General features: G+C 41.7%; 1 protein-coding gene across 4 annotated transcripts in view; it reads right to left on the bottom strand.

The window, feature by feature from the left end:
• LOC133555186 (dedicator of cytokinesis protein 9-like) overlaps positions 1-24,456 on the bottom strand; it is a 141,290-nt gene that overhangs the window by 92,159 nt on the left and 24,675 nt on the right. For all 4 annotated transcript variants that reach the window (XR_009807281.1, XM_061904741.1, XM_061904742.1 and 1 more), the window contains exons 3-9: positions 23,851-23,940; positions 23,424-23,506; positions 14,001-14,070; positions 13,677-13,772; positions 12,238-12,372; positions 9,048-9,222; positions 4,457-4,512 (exon numbers count right to left, since the gene is read on the bottom strand). Coding sequence is in view for 3 of the 4 variants with exons in the window: in XM_061904741.1 (XP_061760725.1) it covers positions 4,457-4,512; positions 9,048-9,222; positions 12,238-12,372; positions 13,677-13,772; positions 14,001-14,070; positions 23,424-23,506; positions 23,851-23,940 (705 nt within the window). In the remaining variant the exon portion in view is untranslated. The remainder of the gene's footprint in view (positions 1-4,456; positions 4,513-9,047; positions 9,223-12,237; positions 12,373-13,676; positions 13,773-14,000; positions 14,071-23,423; positions 23,507-23,850; positions 23,941-24,456) is intronic.

Raw genomic sequence — 24,456 nt, 5'->3', positions numbered from 1 at the left:
CCACCCTTACAAATATAAGTGAGGCTCTGCCGCGTAAAGATGACAATGAGGTTTGTCGTATATTGTCATTATATTGTCAATATATCAGTATTAAGGTCAGCGTTTATTTTTGGTACAACAAAATAACATTAAACAAAGGCCTTAGCGTTTGAGCTTAAATTATTTTTAAAAATAAACCCAAAACTACAAATTGCAGGCAGCTAATTCTCCAATAAAAAGTTTTTCCAAAATAAAAAGTAAAGAAATAGCATTGAGAAAATTTAAACGATGGGGTGCCACTTCGATACATTTTTGGCGTCAAAGATGGGTAAAAATGGGTTCATATAGCGTGGAATAAGCCTACTACAAAATTAGTGTAATATATAATTGATATAACTCATTAATAATGGATTAAAATAACACATTTTTAGGTTATGCTGATATCTAATTTAAAAAAAGCCTCAGGCAAAAAAAAAAATACTAGGAAAGCGCAAGGATGCAGATTTAATTTTTCTAACAGAATAAAGTCCATCACTAATTGAGGTGCAGACATAATAGTTCAACTTTAGAGCACATTTCCAGTAATCTGCTGAATAACGGCAGAATACTGCTCTCATCAAATCTATTTGTATTTATCCATGTATAAATTTCACTGGAAAAAGTTGCTTGTGCTGGGATGGGGAAACTTTTTGGACCAGGTGGCCGAGCCTGAACGATGGACAAAGGGTTTGTGTTTATATGGAAAGAAAAAAACTCCTCAACATAATTGCAAACAATCAAAACATTTTTAAAAATGCAGCAGAAAACATGGCGAAACATCCATCCATCCATTTTCTACCGCTTATTCCCTTTTGGGGTGGCGGGGGGCGCTGGCGCCTATCTCAGCTACAATCGGGCGGAAGGCGGGGTACACCCTGGATAAGTCGCCACCTCATCGCAGGGCCAACACAGATAGACAGACAACATTCACACTCACATTCACACACTAGGGACCATTTTTTAGTGTTGCCAATCAACCTATCCCCAGGTGCATGTCTTTGGAAGTGGGAGGAAGCCGGAGTACCCGGAGGGAACCCACGCATTCACGGGGAGAACATGCAAACTCCACACAGAAAGATCCCGAACCTGGATTTGAACCCAAGACTGCAGGACCTTCGTACTGTGAGGCAGACGCACTAACCCCTCTGCCACCGTGAAGCCCATGGCGAAACATGTCCAAAAAAAAAACAATTTGGTCTGACAAAATATCACTTTTCTGCAGAACTTTGTCATGCAAAGATCCCTTCGTCCTATTGGCTCGCACTCTTTCGACCACAAACCCCCACTCTGTTTTCAATCAATCAATCAATCAATCAATGTTTACTTATATAGCCCTAAATCACTAGTGTCTCAAAGGGCTGCACAACCCACTACGACATCCTCGGTAGGCCCACACAAGGGCAAGGAAAACTCACACCCAGTGGGACGTCGGTGACAATGATGACTATGAGAACCTTGGAGAGGAGGAAAGCAATGGATGTCGAGCGGGTCTAACATGATACTGTGAAAGTTCAATCCATAATGGATCCAACACAGTCGCGAGAGTCCAGTCCAAAGCGGATCCAACACAGCAGCGAGAGTCCCGTTCACAGCGGAGCCAGCAGGAAACCATCCCAAGCGGAGGCTGATCAGCAGCGCAGAGATGTCCCCAGCCGATACACAGGCGAGCAGTACATGGCCACCGGATTGGACCGGACTCCCTCCACAAAGGAGAGTGGGACATAAAAGAAAAAGAAAAGAAACGGCAGATCAACTGGTCTAAAAAGGGAGTCTATTTAAAGGCTAGAGTATACAAATGAGTTTTAAGGTGAGACTTAAATGCTTCTACTGAGGTGGCATCTCGAACTGTTACCGGGAGGGCATTCCAGAGTACTGGAGCCCGAACGGAAAACGCTCTATAGCCCGCAGACTTTTTTTGGGCTTTGGGAATCACTAATAAGCCGGAGTCCTTTGAACGCAGATTTCTTGCCGGGACATATGGTACAATACAATCGGCAAGATAGGATGGAGCTAGACCGTGTAGTATTTTATACGTAAGTAGTAAAACCTTAAAGTCACATCTTAAGTGCACAGGAAGCCAGTGCAGGTGAGCCAGTACAGGCGTAATGTGATCAAACTTTCTTGTTCTTGTCAAAAGTCTAGCAGCCGCATTTTGTACCAACTGTAATCTTTTAATGCTAGACATGGGGGGACCCGAAAATAATACGTTACAGTAATCGAGGCGAGACGTAACAAACGCATGGATAATGATCTCAGCGTCTTTAGTGGACAGAATGGAGCGAATTTTAGCGATATTGCGGAGAAGAAAGAAGGCCGTTTTAGTAACGCTTTTAATGTAAACCTCGTCTTGGAGCCGCTCTCACACAGGCCCTTTGATTTCTGTAATCACATGTACTGGATGTCACTGAAAAGCACAGAATCTAAAGTTTAAGAAACCATTAGAGATCATTTGTTTGCACAAATTGCCCAGTGTGTGCATACCAGGCCCTAACCCTAACCCTAAACACCAACACTGAAATGATCCCAGTTATATCAGAATTGACAACACTCCATTCAGACAAACTGTATTTAAGTTATTTTCAACATGATGCCCTGCTTTCATCCAACAAAAACAGTTTGAATATGACAACAACAAAAAACTTACAAGCTTTAAGACAAACCTTGACACTGAATGTTGAGGCCAAAGCCTGAGTCTGACCATGCCTCTAAGAATGTGTTTTTCTACTGCCGGGCATCCCTGTGACCATTTTCTGGACTCAGGATCTTTCTGTGTGGAGTTAGCATGTTCTGTCTGATTGTGTGGGTTCCCTTTCAAGTACTTCCTCCCACCTCCAAAGACATGCACCTGGGGATAGGTTGACCGGCAACACTAAATTGGCCCTAGTGTGTGAATGTGAGTGTGAATGTTGTCGTCTGTCTTTCTGTGCTGGCCCTGCAATGAGCTGGCCACTTGTCCAGCGTGTGAAGCTGGGGTAGGCTCTAGCACGCCCTACTACTCCGTAAGGGTCAAGCGGTCAAAAATGAATGGATGAATGGATGCTTATGGACTCACACATACAGTGGGGCAAAAAAGTATTTAATCAGCCATCGATTGTGCAAGTTCTCCCACTTAAAATGATGACAGAGGTCTGTAATTTTCATCATAGGTACACTTCAACTGTGAGAGACAGAATGTGGAAAAAAAATCCAGGAATTCACATTGTAGGAATTTTAAAGAATTTATTTGTAAATTATGGTGGAAAATAAGTATTTGGTCAACCTTTCAAAGCTCTCACTGATGGAAGGAGGTTTTGGCTCAAAATCTCACGATCCATGGCCCCATTCATTCTTTCCTTAACACGGATCAATCGTCCTGTCCTCTTAGCAGAAAAACAGCCCCAAAGCATGAGGTTTCCACCCCCATGGTGTTCTTGGGATGCAACTCAGTATTCTTCTTCCTCCAAACACAACGAGTTGAGTTTATACCAAAAAATTATATTTTGGTTTCATTTGACCCCATGACATTCTCCCAATCCTCTGCTATATCATCCATGTGCTCTCTGGCAAACTTCAGACGGGCCTGGACATGCACTGGCTTAAGCAGGGGGACACGTCTGGCACAGCAGGATTTGATTCCCTGTCGGCGTAGTGTGTTACTGATGGTAACCTTTGTTACTTTGGTCCCAGCTCTCTGCAGTCATTCACCAGGTTCCCCCGTGTGGTTCTGGGATTTTTGCTCACTGTTCTCCTGATTATTTTGACCCCACGGGATAAGATCTTGCGTGGAGCCTCAGATCGAGGGAGATTATCAGTGGTCTAGTATGTCTTCCATTTCCTGATAATTGCTCCAACAGTTGATTTTTTCACACCAAGCTGCTTGCCTATTGTAGATTCACTCTTCGAAGTTTGGTGCAGGTCTACAATTCTTTTCCTGGTGTCCTTCCACAGTTCTTTGGTCTTGGCCATAGTGGAGTTTGGAGTCTGACTATTTGAGGTTGTGGATAGGTGTCTTTTATACAGATAACGAGTTCAAACAAGTGCCATTAATACAGGTAACGAGTGGAGGACAGAAGAGCTTCTTAAAGAAGAAGTTACAGGTGTATGAGAGCCAGAGATCTTCCTTGTTTAAGTGACCAAATATTTTCCACCATAATTTACAAATAAATTATTTAAAATTCCTACAATCTGAATTCCTGCATTTTCTTTCTGATTCTGTCTCTCACAGTTGATGTGTACCTATGATGAAAATTACAGACCTCTGTCATCATTTTAAGTGGGAGAACTTGCACAATCGGTGGCTGACTAAATACCTTTTTGCCCCACTGTAGATATACACACGGTTCCAGATGTTTGCTTGGTGAGCACCAACATGAAAACGTGGGTGTTTGGTTGCATGAAAGAGTTTTGTCTCCTTCTCAAACTACATAAAACTGAAGTTGGTAGATGAAAAAAATACTACCTGAAAGCTGTCTTGAAAACTTCCGGAGGATAGGTCTGTGTCTCCATGATCATCTTCTGTGGGAGAGATTTATTTGAGCTCCACTGTCTTCATCAATTAATGTATAAATAACACAGGATGATATACTGTAGTAGTTGCTGTCTTTCCAGGAAAACATAAAGGTGTGATGAATTGATATGTATTTCATTTATTGTTGTATATTGATGGCAAATGTGGAATACGTTGTAAGTCACAAAGTAAATTAGTGTAATATCTATTAATATATCTCATTATTATTTAATTAATTCTATTTTCAGAATATGGCAATTAAAAAAACAAGCTGCAGGCCATCAGCGCAGAAGAGTGCTTATCCCAAGTAAAAATTGAATCACACTTTTCTAGATAATATATGTTAAATAATTTAGCTGACTTTGTCACGTTTAGTGATGACACCTCTGATAAAGGCAGAAATTTCAACCGAAACTGTCAGGTAGCAAGTCAGAGACATCTCCTACTCCAAAAAATTCCATCCATCCATATACTACCGTTTATTCCCTTTCGGGGTCGCGGGGGGCGCTGGCGCCTATCTCAGCTACAATCGGGCGGAAGGCAGGGTACACCCTGGACAAGTCGCCACCTCATCGCAGGGCCTACACAGAAAAAAATCTCTGCACACAAAAATGTTGTACCTATACTCTGTGTATTGTTATGGAAAAACTCATTTCAGTTGAATTGCATCAACAGTACACACGGAACCGAGTGGTTGTATTGGCTGGGTGAGGGGCAATTTCTTTGAAAGGGTCATACCCAGTGTTGGTAAAAAAATGTCTTTAAAAACTAATTAATTAAGGTATTCGTTAATTTCCCCCCCAAAAAATTATTGAATTATAGATGTAATTAATTACTAGGGAAAGTAATTAATATGTAACTTATTTACATACTAGTATGTTTGATGCATGCAGTTCCGAGATGCTTCAAGCTTCAGTACATGTCAAACTACTTCCTTAACCGCCATAACCACAACACCAGGGGGAGCTCCACAAACCACGTTAAACCCAGATTGCGATCTAACAAAGGTCTTAACTCATTCTCTTTCTATGCCACATATATGTGGAATGCACTCCCAACAGGTGTAAAAGTAAGTGCATCGCTATATTCCTTCAAAACCGCTCTAAAACAACACCTCCAGGCAACTTCAACCCTTTACTAATACCCTCCTCCATTCACATCCCATCTCCCTGAATTGTAAATAACCTAATGTAAATAATCACATGTATTTCTAATGTTTATACTTGTTCTTATGCTATCTGAACATATCTGTACATATCCTACCAAGTAAGACCTACACTGTCTCAATGTCCATTTCTCTGTTAATGCAATTGTTGATGACTGAAGTACTGATACACAACAAACTCCCTTTTTTGTCTCTCATGGACACACACCTGTTGTTGTGAACTTTGGACTAGCGACGGCAAATACATCAAGGCCGCGGAACAGAGACACACTATGGGCTTATACACACACATACATCCACAAAAAAAATATACGCCACACATACACCCCCCTGTCCCCCAATCCAACGCCCTCAACGCAATCCCTTAGGGGTGATAAATGGATGGTCAGCGCCTGAGAGCTGCGGCCTACCACTATGACCTTGAACTACCTTCCCTCTGTTGCTAGATATCTCGAGATGTATGTTGTAATATGTATATGTATATGGAGGTTTTTTCTCACTCCGAACTGGACCCCCTTAGGAACCCAGTCTGGATTGTATTTTTTTACTCATCCTTCCCCAGCGTTTACTTTTTTCCCATCTTTTACGGGGCGCCTCATGGCGACCCATCAGCGTTTTTGTTCTGTAACCCTGTACACTGTTTGTTTGTCTAATCTTGAACAGGTTTGTGCTGAAAACAAAGTTTCGTTGTACTTGTTGCAATGACAATAAAGACCTACCTACCTACTGTTTCAATGTCCATTTCTCTGTTGATGCAATTGTTGATGACTGAAGTACTGATATCAACCAAAGCTCCTCATCCCACCCCCCGGATTGTAAATAATGTAAATAATTCAATGTATATACTATGATGATTAACTTGTGTGATATTATGCTGATAGTATATATTTGTACCATGAATTGATGAACTTTAAAGTTTGCAAGTTGAAAAACTCATTCGGGTGTTACCATTTAGTGGTCAATTGTACGGAATATGTACTGAACTGTGCAATCTACTAATAAAAGTTTCAATCAATCAAACAATTCATGAGTCAAGAGTGCCTGAGTGTGTCTTTATAAGGTCGGTGCCAAGGGAAGCGAGACGTCATTGGCTGTTCTTGCCTTTTAAACTAAGCCTTAACTGGACCGCCATGTTTTTGTTGAACAATAGCTGGCTTGGGCAGAGCTCTGGAACCGATGCAGTGAACCGTCACAATGGCCTGGTCGTAGTGTAGTTATTTTCTCTCTCTTATATTCGTGGCAGTCTTTGTCACTACTGTCCTCCCGGCCGGCATCCTGCATGTGAGTTTTGGCCGGTTGTTTTCACAGAAGTAGTGCTCTTCACCTCCTAGTGGTGGAGCACTTGGACTTAGAGACTTAGACTTCCTTTTTATTGTCATTCATATTTGAACTTTACAGTACAAGTAAGAACACAATTTTGTTGCATTAGCTCTTGGTAGTGCAGGATAAAACAAGCAATAAGGTGCAGATATAAATGAATAGATTACTGTACTGATACACTTATTGCACTTTTGCATATGCATCCAGGTTTATGGATGAATGTTATATTGTCTGTTTTATTCCAGCGAGTTAATCCATTTTGGGGGGTGTTGAGGGGAAAATTTACTTATGATGCGTTCAAAAGTCTTACGGCCTGAGGGAAGAAGCTGTTACAGAACCTAGAGGTTCTGCTTCTGAGGCTGTGGAACCTCTTCCTAGAGTCCAGCAGTGAAAACAGTCCTTGGTGGGGTTGGGAGGAGTCTTTGCAGATTTTCTGAACCCTGGTCAGGCAGCGGCTTTTTGTGATCTCCTGGATAGGAGGAAGAAGAGTCCTGATCATCTTTTCCGCCATCCTCACCACTCTCTGGAGAGACGTCCAGTCTGAGGCATTGCAGACTCCAGTCCAGACAGAGATGCTGTTTGTCAGCAGGCTCTCTATAGTGCCTCTGTAGAATATGGTGAGAATGGGGGGAGGGAGCTGCGCTCTTTTCATCCGACGCAAAAAGTGCATGCTCTGCTGAGCTCTTTTTACAAGAGCTCCGGTGTGTAGGGACCAGGTTATATTGTCAGTGATCTGCACCCCCAGGAACTTGGTGCTTCTTACCATCTCCATCGTTTTGCCGTTGATGAAGAGTGGATCGTGGCTGGACTGGTGCTTCCTAAAGTCGACGATGATCTCCTTGGTCATGTCGACGTTCAGGATCAGGTTGTTGATCTGAAGTGCAATGCAGCGCTACTGTGCGCTTTCATCTTTAAAGGCCTACTGAAATGAGATTTTCTTATTCAAACGGGGATAGCAGGTCCATTCTATGTGTCATACTCGATCCTTTCGCGATAATGCCATATTTTTGCTGAAAGGAATTAGTAGAGTACATCGACGATAAAGTTCGCAACTTTTGGTCGCTAATAGAAAAGCCTTGCCTCTACCGGAAGTCGCAGACAATGACGTCACCCGTGTGAGGGCTCCTCACATCCTCCATTTTATCACCGAAACCTGCGGTTGACATGTGGTAGGGAACCATGTTCGCTTGACCGCTCTGTTCCATAGTAAAGCTTTACCATCAGCTTTCGGGAATGTAAACAAGGAAATAAGGAAACACCAGCTGTGTTTGTGTGGCTAAAGGCGGCCGCAATACACCGCTTCCCACCTACATCTTTCTTCTTTGACGTCTCCATTATTAATTGAACAAATTGCAAAAGATTTAGCAACACAGATGTCCAGAATACTGGGGAATTATGCGATTAAAGCAGACGACTTATGGCGCTGACCATCCATTCATCACCCCTACGGGATTGCGTTGAGGGCGTTGGATTGGGGGACAGGAGGGTGTATGTGTGGCGTATATTTTTTTGGTGGATGTGTGTGTGCATAAGCCCATAGTGTGTCTCTGTTCCGCGGCCTTGATGTATTTGCAGTCGCTAGTCCAAAGTTCACAACAACAGGTGTGCGTCCATGAGAGACAAAAAAGGGAGTTTGTTGTGTATCAGTACTTCAGTCATCAACAATTGCATTAACAGAGAAATGGACATTGAAACAGTGTAGGTCTTACTTGGTAGGTGGTCGGTAATAGTGGGTTTCAGTAGGCCTTTAATGTCTACCTTGTGGGAAATCTGCATGCCTGTGCAACCAAAAATCCAGCTTGATTACATCAACCCATATATATATATATATATATATATATATATATATATATATATATATATATATATATATACAAAATCAGCTGACATTTGTTCCAAGGTGGTATCTGTTTAAATGATGGGTTTCTTTCTTTATGTGCTTTGTGATTGACTGGGATAGGATCTTGGGAAATGGACAGTTGGACGGATAAATAGATATGCATATTAAATATTCTGATAATAATAAATATAGTTCTTGATATATAAGAAGAGCCATACCATCTTGTAAGTCCCTGTAGCGTTTCTCCTGCATGGTCTGTTCAAAGCTGCTGTGGAGAATCTTGTTGAGGGTACTGAGCCAGTCTTCCATCTCTTGTTCACTGTCTGCGGCCAACAGGAATGTGCTCTTATCCTGCATCTTCAATTCAAAGGCAAACCTTCTTACTTTACTGCTCTGAAAAAAAAAAGGATAAAACACTATGAATGCATGCTTACATCAAATCTGTAACTCACAGGTGTCAAACTCAAGGCCCAGATCTGGCATCCCACATCATCCGAGGCTGGAAATATTGTGCATCAAAAAAGCACTTTTGAGCTAAATGCATTTATTTTGTTTTGTTTGATTTTGAAACAAAAAATACTACATGCAATTGCATATATTGTAAACTCTAATATTATCTGATCATGTAAGATATCCCAAACAGTATTTTGGTTATCAAAAATGAATTCGTAAATAGCTGATTGTCACATTGACTCACGATTTAAAGCAAGTTATCTATAAATCTGTTAATTGAAAATGCAATAATCAATCACAATTTCCGATGCAAATTGTTTAGAGAGGCTATTATAGGTTTCTATTTATAAATACTGTATTTCCTTGAATTGCCTCAGAGCATATAGTATGAGCCTGCCTTGAATTACTGCCGGATCAAACTCGCTTCGCAAAATAATTAGCGCATGCTTAGTATTAAACTCGTGACGTCACGAGTGACACTTCCCCTGTCATCATTTTCAAAATGGAGGAGGCTGATTTCAATACCAGTAATTTGAAATCGCATAAAGGGAAGAAAATTGAGAGCTATTCAGTAGGGTTTAAGGTCCAAGCTTACATCACACTCCAATTTTTACTGCATGCCTTTGGTAAGTGCCGGAGTGAGAAGAGGTTTTAAAATAATTAGTGCATGCTCACTTTTACCGCATGCCTTTGGTAAGCGCAGGAGTGAGAAGAGGTTTTAAATTAATTTAAGGAAATACGGTATTAACACTCTTACTGGTGACCTTCTGATGGCTACCATTCCGAAGTGGCCCTCAATAAAAAAGAGTTTGAAACCCCTGGTCTAGTGCGACAGAGGTGCAACAGCAGCATTTACATTCCCCATAAGTCAGAGGTGAGTAGGGTAGCCAAACGTTGTACTAAGTAAGAGTACTGTTACTTTAGAGCAGGGGTCGGCAACCCGGTGCCGTATGCGGCTCTTTCATCACTCTGATGTGGCTCAGTTGTGTACTTGCCGACCCTCAAGATTTTTCCGGGAGGTTGTCCGGATTTCAGTGCCTTTCCCAGAAATATCCCTGGGCTAACATTCTCCGGTTTTCACCCGCATAATTATTTTGAGGGCGTGTCGTGGTGACAACGCTTTTAACGTTCTGTAAAACATATCGTGGACCCGATTTCACGCCATGCTATCTGCGTGCCTAACGATCACATGTAGCATGCGACCCCTGATAGCACACATCATCGACTGCAAGGCATACTGTACTTGGTCAACAGCCACACAGGTCACACTGATGGTTGTGACATAAATAACTTTAACACTCTTACTAATATGCGCCACCCTGTTAACCCACACCAAACAAGAATGACAAACACATTTCGGGAGAACATCCGCACTGTAACACAACATAAACACAACAGAACAAATACCCGGAATCCCATGCATTCCTAACTTTGTACTAAGTAAGAGTACTGTTACTTTAGAGCAGGGGTCGGCAAACCACGGGTCCGGTGCCACATGTGGCTCTTTGATCACTCTGATGTGGCTCAGTTGCGTACCTAACATTCTCTAAAGCATATCGTGGCGCCCGACTTCACGCCTTGCTATCTGCGTGCCTAACGATCACATGCAGCATGCGACCCCTGATAGCACACATCATCGACTGCAAGGCATACTGTACTTGGTCAACAGCCACACAGGTTACACTGATGGTTGTGATATAAATAACTTTGACACTCTTACTAATATGCGCCACACTGTGAACCCACACCATACAAGAATGACAAACACATTTCGGGAGAACATCCGCACTGTAAGACAACATAAACACAACAGAACAAATACCCGGAATCCCATGCATTCCTAACTTTGTACTAAGTAAGAGTACTGTTACTTTAGAGCAGGGGTCGGCAAACCACGGGTCCGGTGCCACATGCGGCTCTTTGATCACTCTGATGTGGCTCAGTTGCGTACTTGCCGACCCTCAAGATTTTTACGGGAGGTTGTCTGGATTTCAGTGCCTTTCCCAGAAATATCCCTAGGCTAACATTCTCCGGTTTTCACCCGCATGACTATTTTGAGGGTGTGTCGTGGTGAAAACACTTTCAACGTTCTCTAAAGCATATCGTGGCATACTTGGTTAACAGCCACACAGGTTACACTGATGGTTGTGATATAAATAACTTTAACACTCTTACTAATATGCGCCACACTGTGAACCCACACCAAACAAGAATGACAAACACATTTCGGGAGGAACATCGGCACTGTAACACAACATAAACACAACAGAACAAATACCCGGAATCCCATGCATTCCTAACTTTGTACTAAGTAAGAGTACTGTTACTTTAGAGCAGGGGTCGGCAAACCACGGGTCCGGTGCCACATGCGGCTCTTTGATCACTCTTCCTGGCTACATTATACCCCCACCCCACCGTCCGTGCGTCGGTTGAGGTGGGCGGGGTTGGATTTAGCGGGAGTGTATAATGCAGCCCGGAAGAGTTTGGGATGCATGGGCATCTGGGTATTTGTTCTGTTGTTCATGTTGTTCTATTCTGCGTTATATGTCTTTTATGTTGCACGATTGCGCCAGGTACAATTCCTAGTTTGTGAACCCGTTCTCAAACAATGGCAATGAAAACTTTTCCGATTTCTGATTTCTGATATTGAGGTGCAGGCCGCGTTCTTTGAGACCCCTGGTTTATACATATCACAAAGCAAAAAAAAAATTTGTAGGCTGTGTTATTTCATTTTAAATTTCAAAAGAGTCTTGTGGCACCCATTGTTTTTTTTATTTTGTGAAACGGGTCAAAATGGCTGTTTGAGTGGTAAAAGTTACCAACCCGTGGGCTAGGAATATGTTTGAGGCAAAATGTTTTATGAAACGCCATGACATTTAATAATTGCCATTTTACATGTGCTTCATGCAAAACTGCGTACAAGGCCTTGTGCGTTTGTGAGAGACTCCTGCCAACCTGTACAACTCCCATGCACGAGTCAAGGAAGATAGTTCCTTTGGGTTCCTTGGAGGTATTTTCATCTTTGTAGAAGTTCAGGTTGTAAGATCCATCCCCCAGCTGAGCCAGGTGGAAGTACCTCCTTTTGAAGGACTAGAGAATGACAATAAGAAAAAATAGTCATATGACTGGAACAAAATATCTTTGTAAAACAGTGGTGATTGCTCAGAGACTGCAAAGGAAGCTTAAGTTCCCCTAAAATGGAAAAAAAAAATTTGGTGGTCAAATATGTACTTTTGGATTTACATTTCACTTAGTAGATAGATAGATAGATAGATAGATAGATAGATAGATAGATAGATAGATAGATAGATAGATAGATAGATAGTACTTTATTGATTCCTTCGGGGGAGAGTTCCTTCAGGAAAATTAAAATTCCAGCAGCAGTGTACAGCGTTGAGATCAATTTAAAGAAATAAGTAAAAAGTAAATAATGGGGGTTTAAAAGGAAACAAAATAGAGAAATATTACAAAAAGAATAAAAACAATGGGAATAACAATATAACAGTAAAATAAGAATATAACAAGACAAAGTAGGCAGTAGTGACCATGTTATGAAAACGTATTGCACTGTTATTGTTCTGCATCCCCTGTCATCCTAATACCCCCCGTCCCCCGCCCCAGAGAGGAGTTGTACAGTCTAATGGCATGTGGGACAAAGGAGTTCTTGAGTCTATTAGTCCTGCACTTGGGATGAAGCAGTCTAGAACTGAACAGGCTCCTCTGGCTACTGATAACGCTATGCAGAGGGTGACTGGCATCATCCAGGATGCTCACTAGTTTGTCCACAGTCCTCTTCTCTGCCACCGTCACCAGTGAGTCCAGTTTCATTCCCATTGTAGAACCGGCCCGCCTGATCAGTTTCTCAAGTCTGGAGCTGTCCTTCTTAGATGTACTGCCCCCCCCCAGCACACTACCATGTAGAACAGAACATTGGCAACCACAGACTGGTAGTACATCCACAGGAGTTTTCTACAAATGTTGAAGGAGTGCAGTCTCCTGAGGAAGTACAGCCTGCTCTGTCCTTTCTTGTACTGGTGGTCCGTGTTAACAGTCCAGTCCAGCTTATTGTCAGCCCAAACCCCGAGGTACTTGAATGAGTCCACGGTCTGTACCTCAACTCCCTCGATCACAATAGGTTGTGACCGTGGACTCGACCTCCCAAAGTATATATATATATATATATATATATATATATATATATATATATATGTATTTACAGTATGTACTGTATGTGTGTGTGTTAATTAAAACATAGTTGACAGGATAGATCTTGCTTTGGTTTTGGTTGGGACCAGGGATCTTAGGTTCGAAAAGGTTAGTGACCACTGGCCTAATATTATCTCTTATGCAGGATAACATTGTGATGGAGTGGAGAATGTTGTTATGGAACTCACCCGCATAGTAACACTGATTGCACTGTTCATGTTGCCTTTAGACAGCCAGCCATGTTTAGACACTCCTCCCTTGTGAGAGCAGAGCGAAACTGTGTCCTGCAAGAGGGAGAGCAGAAACAACTCATGACGGCATTTGCCCCGATGTCCCAAAACACAGCGGTATCCCCCTCTGCACTGACATGACCGCAGGATAAAAGTTCTGTTCAGTACAAGCAGATAAATCTGGAGCAAAACTGGAGAAAGATGATGCTAGAGTATAAAAATGTGGCACCATCTGCAAGTTTCTACTTGCATAATGAAGAGGAGAGTTTTAAAATGTCTTACCTCATCTTTTTCCAGCACTTCATCCACTTCAAACAAGTGAGAGACCAGCTTCTCAGGCCTTATTGCTTTACTGAAAAAAAAAAGTCATTTTCAACCCTTAATATATATAATTGTATAATTATCACAACAAAACTCATTTTTTCAACATGAAAAAATAATTTGATGTGTGAAAAAACTTGTGGCAAATGTTTTCTCCAATAGTTATATACTATAGTAATGATTCACAAGTTTTTACTTTTTCTTAATGTTGTTATGTTCAGAAATTTGTATTTTAAAAAGAGTTATAAAAAGAGAAAACTGGAATTATATCAAACTGAATTTTGATTTGGATTGGATATGTCGTTGTTTGAATGCATAAAAACACCACATACATTGATTTTTTTGCATCAAAGCTTTTTGACTTTATCAGGAACCTCTTTGTCAACAAAATAAAACATTTTAATTTTTTTCACTAAATTATAAAATTCTCTGGTAGAAATTATGCCCTTGGTGTTGTTAGGGTCGGTTTCGACCCAGTTCTGAAAATAAGATGATAAAGCAATGATAAGAGCCAAAACTGAACACACTGACAGCCAGCTCCTCTCCCAATCATGTGAGCTTTAGTGGATTCTCATTTTACCTTGTTATCCTGTACAAAAACAAACAAAAGACGGACACTAAAAGTGTCACTTTTTGCCACTCTGATTTTGTTTTTTTTATTAGTTTTGGAACTAGTAATCTATTTCTCTTGGTTTCATTTGCTTGATTGTTTGATGTTGGATTTCTGTTGCTGAAAAAAATACTTTTTAGCCTTTTTCTTGAAGTAAATATATATGGGTCGAAATTGACCCGTAACACCATAGATGTTACTATAGTTAAAATTCTTAAAATGAAAAAATAAATAAAACACATTTATTTAAGAGATGTGTTCTAATACCCCTTAGTAATAGTTAGGTAACATGACAACCTTTTTTTTTTATGTATATGATTCTCTTGAGGTTCGTTTTACCATTTTTAAAAATTGAAATTGAGGGGTATACTGACAAAAAAAGGCCCAATGGCCCAAACCAAAAATATTAAAACCAATAGTTTCAAGGATAAGGAAGCCTAACGAGATAACCAAGAGATGAGAAACAAATTGGATGATAGATCATTGTTTTTAGTGTATTTTACAGCTGATTTAAGACATGGGTCAAAACCGACCCGTTAACATAAGAGATGGTAACAGAAAGCTAACACAAGAGGAAGGTTAAAGGAAAACGAAAAGGTATGTTGGAGTTGGGGTGTTGGTGGAGGGAACAGTTATAAAGTCATCTAAAAAAAATGTGTGTTGAAAAGGGGGCAGATAAATATAAGAATATTATTCTTCCATCTGCTCCTTTCTGATAATGGAAATGTATAAGAAACAAAACACAAAAAACCCAATGAAAGTGTCAATTGTACGTGGCTTGTATATATGCATTCTCATGAAAGGGATAAAATAAATGATGATGATGACGACTTATAGCAGAATATAATGATTCAATTGCTCTGATTAACATTCTACACAAAACAACCCATAGTGACAACATGTATAAAACTTGGTTTGAAATGCTTTCAAATGTATAAAAAAATCCATCCATTTCCTACCGCTTATTCCCTGGCGCCTATCTCAGCTACAATCGGGCGGAAGGCGGGGTACACCCTGGACAAGTCGCCACCTCATCGCAGGGCCAACACAGATAGACAGACAACATTCACACTCACATTCACACACTAGGGCCAATTTGGTGTTGCCAATCAACCTATGTATAAAAAATATAAAATAAAAAGAAAGCACGTGTATGTCATCACAAGTATTGACACTATATTGTTATTATTCATTATCAATTTGTCCTACTCCATTTGTAGTGTAATAATGTTCATTGTCATTTATGTATTATTTATTTCACTCACTGCTTCTTTGCTATCACTTTTACCATCGTATTTGTACATATCTTATTTGTTGATGTTGTTCTCTTGTTGTTGTTGTTATTGTTGTGTTTGCTATTGTTGTTTTTGTCTCTCTGTCTAATCCCCTTCTTGTCCCCGCAATTTCCCACTCTGTCTTCCTTTTTTTCTCTGTCTATCCCCTCCTGCACCGGCCCGGCTGCACCAAATATTAATTTAAATCCAATAAATAAAGTCAAATACAAATAAACATACTGGCCGGGAGACTCCCGAAATTCAGCACGTCTTCCAAAAACCTTCCCGGACAAATTTTCTCCCAAAAATCTCCCGAAATTCAGGCGGAGCTGGAGGGGGCGTGTCGACAGCCTCTTTTAATGTCCGCTTTCCCACAATATAAAACAGCGAGCCTGCCCAATGACATCATAACTGTAGAAAGATCGAGGGCGAGTTCTCGGTTTCTTATGTGGGTTTATTGTTAGGCAGTTTCATTAACGTCCTCCCAGCGCGGTAACAATACACAACAACAGCAGTCGCATTTTCGTCTACCGTAAAGCAGTTTGTCTGCCGTAAACAGCAATGTTGTGACACTCTTAAACAGGACAATACTGCCATCTACTGTACATGCATATGTGACAATAAGATCTACGGCTTTTAGAGAGTGCAGAAGAACGAGGAAGATACAGCCATGGCGACGCCGATGACGAGTAAGAGGAAGAAATACGCTCGTAAGTTCCAAGCCGCAGCTGCAATTGGACCTGGATAGCCTCCGGGAAGAAGTAGTGGACTACCAAGTGCTTGGCAGTTAAGATCTTCCTCAGGAAGCAAAGATTGACCGGTTTTGGGTCATGCTAGGGAGAGATGGAAGATTCCAGACTCTAGTGCATTTTATGAAAGCACTTTTGTGCGTGTCACACAGCAATGCATCATCAGAGAGGGTGTTCAGCATGGTTAGAAAAATAGTGACAGAGAATAGAACAATTTGTATATAGAAGATGACGGCAAACCACCAGCACCAGAGCTGGCTGGCCGTCTAAACTAAGCAATTGGGGTAGAAGGCCGTTAATCAACAACCCAATGATCACTGTGAGCAAGATCCTGCATTCCTCTGTGCAGAAGAGAACCTTCCAGAAGGACAATCATCTCTGCAGCAATCCATCAATAAGGCCTGTTTGGTGGAATAGTAAAATGCACATGGATCACGCATCATCATACGCGTCATCATTCCGCGACGTTTTCAACAGGAAACTCCGCAGGAAATTTAAAATTGTAATTTAGTAAACTAAAAAGGCCGTATTGGCATGTGTTGCAATGTTAATATTTCATCATTGATATATAAACTATCAGACTGCGTGGTGGGTTTCAGTAGGCCTTTAAAGATGCAAAGTGAAAGCCATTCATCAACAACACCCAGAAACGCCACCGGACTCGCTGGGCCCAAGCTCATCCAAGATGGACTGATGCTAAATGGAAAAGTGTTCTGTGGTCTGATGAGTCCACATTTCAAATTGTTTTTGGAAACTGTGGATGTTGTGTCCTCCAGACCAAAGAGGAAGAGAACCATCCGGAATATTATAGACCCAAAGTTCAAAAGCCAGCATCTGTGATGGTATGGCGGTGTATTAGTGCCCAAGGCATGGGTAACTTACACATCTGTGTAGGCACCATTAATGCTGAAAGGTCCATACAGGTTTTGGAGCAACATACACTATACTCCCAAAAGTATTTGGCCACCTGCCTTTACTCACATGTGAACTTGAAGTGCCATCACATGGAATTGTCCAAAATGTTTTGGTATCCTGAAACATTCAAAGTTCCTTTCACTGGAACAACTCCTGAAAAACCAACCCCAACCCATAATTCCTCCTCCACAAAATTTCACACTCGGCACAATGCAGTCCGAAATGTAGCGTTCTCCTGAAAACCTCCAAACCCAGACTCGTCCATCAGATTGTCAGATGGAAAAATCGTGACTCATCAGTCCAGAGAAGGCGTCTCCACTGCTCTAGAGTCCATTAAGGACGTGCTTTACACCACTGCATCCGCTTTGCTTTGGACTTGGTGATGTATGGTTTAGATCAGGGGTAGGGAACCTATGGCTCTAGAGCCAGATGTGGCTCTTTTGAAGACTGCATCTGGCTCTCGGATAAATCTGAGCTAACCCTGCTTAACCCGATAAGTAATGACTAATTACACTTGTAATCAAAGTGTTAAAAATAACGTCCAAAATATTAAACATGCTCATGCATTTGAATCCATCCATCCTTTTTTTACCGCACTTTATTTTTTTAAATTTTTTTTTAGGGCTTGCCTTCCTAGGGGTTCTTCAGACCACCAAGCACCGACATGAAAGCCTGTTTCAGGGTTACGATATTGTTTTATTTTTCAATGAGTCTCTCAGTTGCTTTCCAGCAATTGTCTTTTTCTATTTCGTTCTCGCTCGCACTCTGGCTCCAGCTCCAACCCTGTCTCTCCTCCTGGCTGCTGCTTATAAGAGAGCGACAGGTGATTAGATAACAAGACCCAGGTGGGTTGTCTACGCACCTGTCGCTGATTTAGAGGCCGGTCCTGGCACACCCCGCTTCGCTGCAGGCCCGCAGGCCACACCCCCTCCACAGTTAGCTTTAGAATATCAATGTTATTACAAAGAATAAGAGACCTATTATACTCTAATAATGTTGGTCTTACTTAAAAATGCACGCGTTTAGGTGTGTTCACTGTTGAAAAAAAAATTATATGCTCACGGTGGCAGAGGGGTTAGTGCGTCTGCCTCACAATACGAAGGTCCTGCAGTCCTGGGTTCAAATCCAGGCTCGGGATCTTTCTGTGTGGAGTTTGCATGTTCTCCCCGTGAATGCGTGGGTTCCCTCCGGGTACTCCGGCTTCCTCCCACTTCCAAAGACATGCACCTGGGGATAGGTTGATTGGCAACACTAAATTGGCCCTAGTGTGTGAATGTGAGTGTGAATGTTGTCTGTCTATCTGTGTTGGCCCTGTGATGAGGTGGCGACTTGTCCAGGGTTTACCCTGCCTTCCGCCCGATTGTAGCTGAGATAGGCGCCAGCGCCCCCCGCGACCCCGAAAGGGAATAAGCGGTAGAAAATGGATGGATGGATGGAAGGATTCTTGGCTCTTTCAGCCAAAAAGGTTCCTGACCCCTGGTTTAGATGCAGCGGCTTGGCCATGGAATCCCATTCCATGAAACTCTCTGCGTACTGTACGTGGGCTAATTGGAAGGTCACATGAAGTTTGGAGCTCTGCAGCTACTGACTGTACAGAAAGTCTTAGCACTATGCGCTTCAGCATCCGCTGACCCCTCAGCTTACGTGGCCTACCACTTGCTGGCTGACTTGCTGTTGTTCCCAAGCTTCACTTTTCTTATCATAAAGTTGACTTTGGAATATTTAGGAGCAAGGAAATTTCACGATTAGATTTGCTGCACACATCCTATGACAGTTCCACGCTGGCCATGTACTGCTTGCCTGTGTATCAGCTGGGGACATCTCTGCGCTGCTGATCCGCCTCCGCTTGGGATGGTTTCCTGCTGGCTCTGCTGTGAACGGGACTCTCGCTGCTGTGTTGGATCCGCTTTGGACTGGACTCTCGCGACAGTGTTGGATCCATTATGGATTGAACTTTCACAGTATCATGTTGGACCCGCTCGACATCCATTGCTTTCCTCCTCTCCAAGGTTCTCATAGTCATCATTGTCACCGACGTCCCACTGGGTGTGAGTTTTCCTTGCCCTTATGTGGGCCTACCGAGGATGTCATAGTGGTTTGTGCAGCCCTTTGAGACACTCGTGATTTAGGGCTATATAAGTAAACATTGATTGATTGATTGATTGATTGATTGAAATCACTGAGAGCGGCCCATTCTTTCACAAATGTTTGTAGAAACAGTCTCCATGCCGAAGTGTTTGATTTTATACACCCGGCCAAGTGATTCGGACACCTGATTCTCATCATTTGGATGGGTGGCCAAATACTTTTGGCAATATAGTGTATTTTGGGATCTGAGCCGAGGATGTCGTTGAGGCTTGTGCAGCCCTTTGAGACACTCATGATTTAGGGCAGGGGTGCCCATTACGTCGATCGCGAGCTACCGGTCGATCGTGGAGGGTCTGCCAATCGATCGCAAACCAAGCATTAAAAAAAGAAACCTAAAGATTTGTGATTATCAATCTTTACTACGACGTCACTCTCGTAACTTGATTGACATTCACGGCACCCGAGGGTCTTCGGAGATGACGCTGGCTGCTGCGAGATCATTATTAAGAAAACATGACCGAGAGGAGGGCGAGAAACACTTTTTACTTTAACAGGCTCTCGCGCCGTACTTGCTGTCAAAACCCTACTGAAAGATTGCACAGTTCCTGTCTTCACAATAAAAGCCCTCCTTCATCCTGCCAGTGCTTTTGATTGATTGATACTTTTATTAGTAGATTGTACAGTACAGTACATATTCCGTACAATTGACCACTAAATGGTAACACCCGAATAAGTTTTTCAACTTGTTTAAGTCGGGGTCCACATTAAATCAATTCATGGTAACAAAATAAGAGTTTCAGAAAGCTAGGGAGTTTGCCGTCAATGTTTTTCTTGCAAAATGTATAAAAACGAGTATGGAAGCTGGACAAATAAGATGCCAAAAACTAACCACTTCCATGTGGTGTTGGACAGAAAGGAGGACTTTTTTTCTCCTCCATTCGAAAATGTGGACGTTATCATCATTACTGTCTGATTCCAATCAATGCAAGTCATCAGAATCAGGTAATACACCAACTTATATTCTTGTCTTCATGAAACAAAGGAATCATGTGTCAAACATGCTTGTGTTATCATTAAACACCTTTGACGTGTTAACAAAAACGTCTCTTTCATAAATAATTAAAAATAAATTATATACTATATATAAATGAGATAGATTCCTTCGACTTGGTCAATTGAAAAGTAGCTCGTCTGCAGAAAAAGTGCGGGCACGCCTGATTTAGGGCAATATAAGCAAACATTCATTGATTGATTGATAATGTTGTCATCCAAGCAACGTTATCATGGACGCCCCTGCTTATTTCAGCAAGATAATTCCAAGCCACGTGTTACAACGGCGTGGCTTCATAATAAAAGAGTGTGGGTACTAGACTGGCCTGCCTGTAGTCCAGACCTGTCTGAAATTTAAAATGTGTGGCACAATCTGAAGCCTTAAATACCACAATAGAAACGCCGGACTGTTGAACAACTTAAGCTGTACATCAAGCAAGAATGGGAAAGAATTCCACTTCAAAAATTGGTCTCCTCAGTCCCCAAATGTTTACTGAGTGTTGTTAAAAGGAAAGGCCATGTAACACAGTGGTAAAAATGCCCCTGTGCCAACTTTTTAGCAATTCGTTGCTGGCATTAAATTCTAAGTTAATGATTATTTGCAAAAAAATATCAAGTTTCTCAGTTCGAACATTAAATATCTTTTCTTTGTAGTGTAGTCGATTGAATATAAGTTGAAAATGATTTGCAAATCATTGTAGTCTGTTTTTATTTACCATTTACACAACGTGCCAACTTCACTGGTTTTGGGGTTTGTACAAAATCCAGGGCAAATTAAAGGCCTACTGAAATGAGATTTTCTTATTTAAACGGGGATAGCAGGTCCATTCTATGTGTCATACTTGATCATTTCGCGATATTGTCATAATTTTGCTGAAAGGATTTAGTAGAGAACATCCACGATAAAGTTTGCATCTTTTGGTCGCTGATAAAAAAGCCTTGCCTGTACCGGAAGTAGCAGACGATGTGCACGTGACGTCACGGGTTGTGGAGCTCCTCACATCCTCACATTGTTTCCAATCATAGCCACAAGCAGCTAGAGCGATTCGGACCAAGAGAGCGACAATTTCCCAAATAATTTGAGCGGGGATGAAAGATTTGTGGATGAAGATAATGAGACTGAAGGACTAGAAGAAAAAAATAAGAATAAAAAATAAAAATAAAAATTAAAAGGCGAGGGCAGTGAGAGCGATTCAGATGTTATTAGACACATTTATTAAGATCATTCTGGAAAATCCCTTATCTGCTTATAGTGTTACTAGTGTTTTAGTGAGATTATATAGTACCTGAAAGTCGGAGGGGTGTGTTTAGTGTCTCCGGTGGGAGGAGGAAAGAGAGTCCGCAGCTGCAGCAGGATGCAAGCTCCGCTCATGTCTACGGTAAGAGCTGACTTATCAGCACAATTTTCTCACCGAAACCTGCCGGTTGACATGTGGTCGGGAACCATGTTCGCTTTACCGCTCTAATCCATAGTAAAGCTTCACCTTCAGGAATGTAAACAAGGAAACATTGACTGTGTTTGTGTGGCTAAAGGCTAAAAGCTTCCCACCTACATCTTTCTACTTTGAGTTCTCCATTATTAATTGAACAAATTGCAAAAGATTCAGCAACACAGATGTCCAGAATACTGTGGTGGGAGGAGGAAAGAGAGTCCGCAGCTGCAGCAGGATGCAAGCTCCGCTCATGTCTACGGTAAGAGCCGACTTATTAGCACAATGTTTTCACCGAAACCTGCCGGTTGACATGTGGTCGGGAACCATGTTCACTTTACCGCTCTGATCCATAGTAAAGCTTCACCTTCAGGAATTTTAAACAAGGAAACACCGACTGTGTTTGTGTGGCTAAAGGCTAAAAGCTTCCCATCTACATCTTTCTACTTTGAGTTCTCCATTATTAATTGAACAAATTGCAAAAGATTCAGCAACACAGATGTCCAGAATACTGTGGTGGGAGGAGGAAAGAGAGTCCGCAGCTGCAGCAGGATGCAAGCTCCGCTCATGTCTACGGTAAGAGCCGACTTATTAGCACAATGTTTTCACCGAAACCTGCCGGTTGACATGTGGTCGGGAACCATGTTCACTTTACCGCTCTGATCCATAGTAAAGCTTCACCTTCAGGAATTTTAAACAAGGAAACACCGACTGTGTTTGTGTGGCTAAAGGCTAAAAGCTTCCCACCTACATCTTTCTACTTTGAGTTCTCCATTATTAATTGAACAAATTGCAAAAGATTCAGCAACATAGATGTCCAGAATACTCTGTAATTATGCAATTAAAGCAGACTACTTATAGCTTGGATCCGGCTGGAAAAAAATGTCCGCTACAACCCGAGACGTCATCATATCGCGACGTTTTCAACAGGATACCTGGCGGAAAATTTAAAATTGCAATTTAGTAAACTAAAAAGGCCGTATTGGCATGTGTTGCAATGTTGATATTTCATCATTGATGTATAAACTATCAGACGGTCGGTAGTAGTGGGTTTCAGCAGGCCTTAATGGGGAATAATTCTGTCTAGATCCAACAAAAATTCATGCATAAAAAAACTAAAGTACCAATGCGGTATTGCAGCTCACATATAAAATATTTCCATGTGTACATTGAGGCTTCTGGATAAAACATTTACATTACAAGACATTTTCCACACAAACCATTTTACAGAGCAATAACATCCATCTTTGAACAAACAAAAGACTCACTTTGGCAGCTGGCAAAAGTCTCCAGAATATTCCTCATATTTGTAATTGACCACATGCCAGTCTGACTTATAGGATTTGATACACTGTGGGGGAAATGGAAAAGGAAAAAGAGAGAATGCATATTTTATTCTGTATATCATCAACACACATGGAGCAAATCAAAAAGGTCTGTAAAAGCTGGAATCGTTCCAATCTGTATCAAACCAAAACAGAATGTGCTCCAGCCACACCCAAAAGTGTGCTGAAACATGTCGTGAAGCATACCAATCAGCATCATCTTCTGTGCATTACAGTAAGAGTGGAAGGTTCAATGCACGGCAAACATGCTGTCTCTAAAGTCTCTTCTGCCAGTGTTTTCTTCTATTGGCTCTGCTTCATTCCAAAAAACTGCAACCAATGGGATACATAGTTAGCGTGTTACTTTTACCTCTTGGGCAAACAGGGAATGAGCTTCTTGTTCTGCATTTTCCGGCACAGTCGAGAACAGAGTCCGATCTTGGCGCTTAAGAGTACAGATCTGAAAAACAAACAAATTCTATTGTGTTTACCTTAAATAAATAGTTTCAAAAAGTGTTTATCTTGGTTTTGTTGGTGTCCTTTGTTTTCAAAACAGCTTCACGTGCGTGAGTGAACAGCTATATTTGACATTTTGACAGAATGTATCGCGGAGGGAGATGTGGCCAGCGCGCTTGCAGGAGCAAAGGTCACCGCCGCTGTCCATGGTGCTGAGGACAAGCACCTTGGGTATGAGCTGACGGCGAGACACAGCTGGAAAGTGATAAGATTATTTTCGGGTCTCCCCATGTCTAGCATTAAAAGATTACAGTTGGTACAAAATGCGGCTGCTAGACTTCTGACAAGAACAAGAAAGTTTGATCACATTACGCCTGTACTGGCTCACCTGCACCGGCTTCCTGTGCACTTAAGATGTGACTTTAAGGTTTTACTACTTACGTATAAAATACTACACGGTCTAGCTCCATCCTATCTTGCCGATTGTATTGTACCATATGTCCCGGCAAGAAATCTGCGT

This window comes from Nerophis ophidion, linkage group LG06 (genome assembly GCF_033978795.1).
Source record: "Nerophis ophidion isolate RoL-2023_Sa linkage group LG06, RoL_Noph_v1.0, whole genome shotgun sequence".
NCBI classification, from domain to species: domain Eukaryota; kingdom Metazoa; phylum Chordata; class Actinopteri; order Syngnathiformes; family Syngnathidae; genus Nerophis; species Nerophis ophidion.
Note: the sequence above shows the minus strand (reverse complement) of the source record. Positions and strands in the feature narration are given on the sequence as shown.